Genomic DNA, 1,925 nt, shown 5'->3' with positions numbered 1-1,925 from the left:
GAAGTTAATATTACACCTAAATAATTACACCAAAAAAGTGTCCTAATTACACCTAAAGCCAATTACACCTAAAAGCCAAAAATAAAACAAAGCAAAATTTGAAGTTCAGGTTAGACTGTGAGCCTTATCCTGTATAATTGTCTTTAGAAGTTTTGGGATATTGAGAAAGCTCGTAGACTTTCATCTGCTTCTCACGTGTTGAATTAAGACCCCGCGGACTGGGAAAACTGATTTGGAGCCATTCATGCGTGTGTGTTGCAGGCCCAGGCACGCATGCACTTACACGTGCCCCTTCTCCCCAGTTGTATCCCCAATGTAACGACACTCTCCTCTCCCTCCCGTATCTCCATGCACTCTGTGTAATGGGGAAGTAAAAGGAATGAGGAAGGGAAAGAGGGGGAGACATGGATAGACCCTGGAGCAACTGGGGAGGTGAAAGAAAGAACAAGGACCCCCGGAACTCTTCCTCCTTCCCCTTAGGCTCTGGGTAAAACCGAGAAAGAAATCCCTGCTAGAATGGAAGTGTCTGATGACCATCTGCTCTGAGCTTGCAAACCCAGAGCATTCGGATTTGCTGTCCCACAGGGCTACATCAAGTATTCCGCTCTCTTCTACGGCTACTACAACAACCAGAGGACCATTGGGTGGCTGAGGTACAGGCTGCCTATGGCCTACTTTATGGTGGGGGTCAGCGTGTTCGGCTACAGCCTGATGATTGTCATTAGATCGTAAGTATGACTGTCACCTTTACAGGCTTTGACTTTTCTTCACACAAACAATTCATTCCCCTGGCCACTGTATGCCTACTTACTTCTTGTGAGGCATTTAGAGAGAAAATAAGGAAACAAATACACAAAGCAAATGTGGATTGTAGTATGTGGTATAAAAGACACAAACCAGGTAGTGTGGGAAGTTCTAGGAAATGGGATAGAAACAGCTTTAGATGAGGCTAGGAACTGCCAGCCATGCTGAAAGTCATGCTGAAAGGGGCATAGCATTTTATTTTATTTTATTTTATTTATTTATTTTTTGTTTTGTTTTGGAACTGCCAGCCATGCTGAAAGTCATGCTGAAAGGGGCATAGCATTTTATTTTATTTTATTTATTTATTTTTTGTTTTGTTTTGTTTTGTTTTTGTCCTTTTTGAGACTGGCCGCACCGCGCTCAGCCAGTGAGCGCTGTGAGCACACCGGTCACCCCTATATAGGATCCGAACCCGTGGCGGGAGTGCTGCTGCACTCCCAGCACCGCACTCTCCCGAGTGCGCCACAGGCTCGGCCCGGGGCATAGCATTTTAGAAAAAGGAAGAGCTTGTGCAAAGGTCCCGAGGCAGCAAATATACTTGTGTGTTCCCCAAACTGTCAAAATGCCAGCGTGGCTTAAGAGGGAGCACAGTACCTGGGAAAGTAAGGCTGGAGGTTTACAAGACCTGTTTCTGCCTTTCTCCAGTGTTCAGCTTCCTCAGAAAAACTTTTTTGTGCCTCTAGAACTCTAGCTTGCATGTTATAAGATATAAATAATAAACCTATACTAAATAAATGTAAGTGGCTGTGATTAACCATGGCAACCTCTCTGGCCCCAACTCTACCTGTCTCTGTTTTCAGAAATGGCCTTTGAATGTATCTGTTTCTTAATTCATATTCTCTGAAGAAAAAACTTGGCCTAACCCATGAATTGCCTTCTTCAGGGTCAGGGGACCCCATCAGCTATGGCTAGGGGATGTGGGGTAGGAGGCACAGTCTCCTGCACAAACTTGACCGCCAGGACCCACTCACCCTTCATCAGGGTCACGAGGGGCCACTTCTCCCAGTAGGACATGGGTAGCTGTGTCTCCAGGAACAGAGTAGAGCACTCTGGAAGCCTGGTTAGAATCCCTGAAAGGGCAGTGGGTAGGCCCAGCTTGGCTTTCTATCACATCATCTCAG

General features: G+C 45.9%; 1 protein-coding gene across 1 annotated transcript in view; it reads left to right on the top strand.

The window, feature by feature from the left end:
* The window catches only part of TMC2 (transmembrane channel-like 2), a 94,552-nt gene that overhangs the window by 47,399 nt on the left and 45,228 nt on the right, over positions 1-1,925 (top strand). The window contains exon 9 of the mRNA XM_008589659.1: positions 586-728. Coding sequence (XP_008587881.1) covers positions 586-728 — 143 coding nt within the window. The remainder of the gene's footprint in view (positions 1-585; positions 729-1,925) is intronic.

This window comes from Galeopterus variegatus, unplaced genomic scaffold (assembly GCF_000696425.1).
Source record: "Galeopterus variegatus unplaced genomic scaffold, G_variegatus-3.0.2 Scaffold5573, whole genome shotgun sequence".
NCBI classification, from domain to species: domain Eukaryota; kingdom Metazoa; phylum Chordata; class Mammalia; order Dermoptera; family Cynocephalidae; genus Galeopterus; species Galeopterus variegatus.
This window is presented reverse-complemented; position numbering and strand designations above follow the sequence as displayed.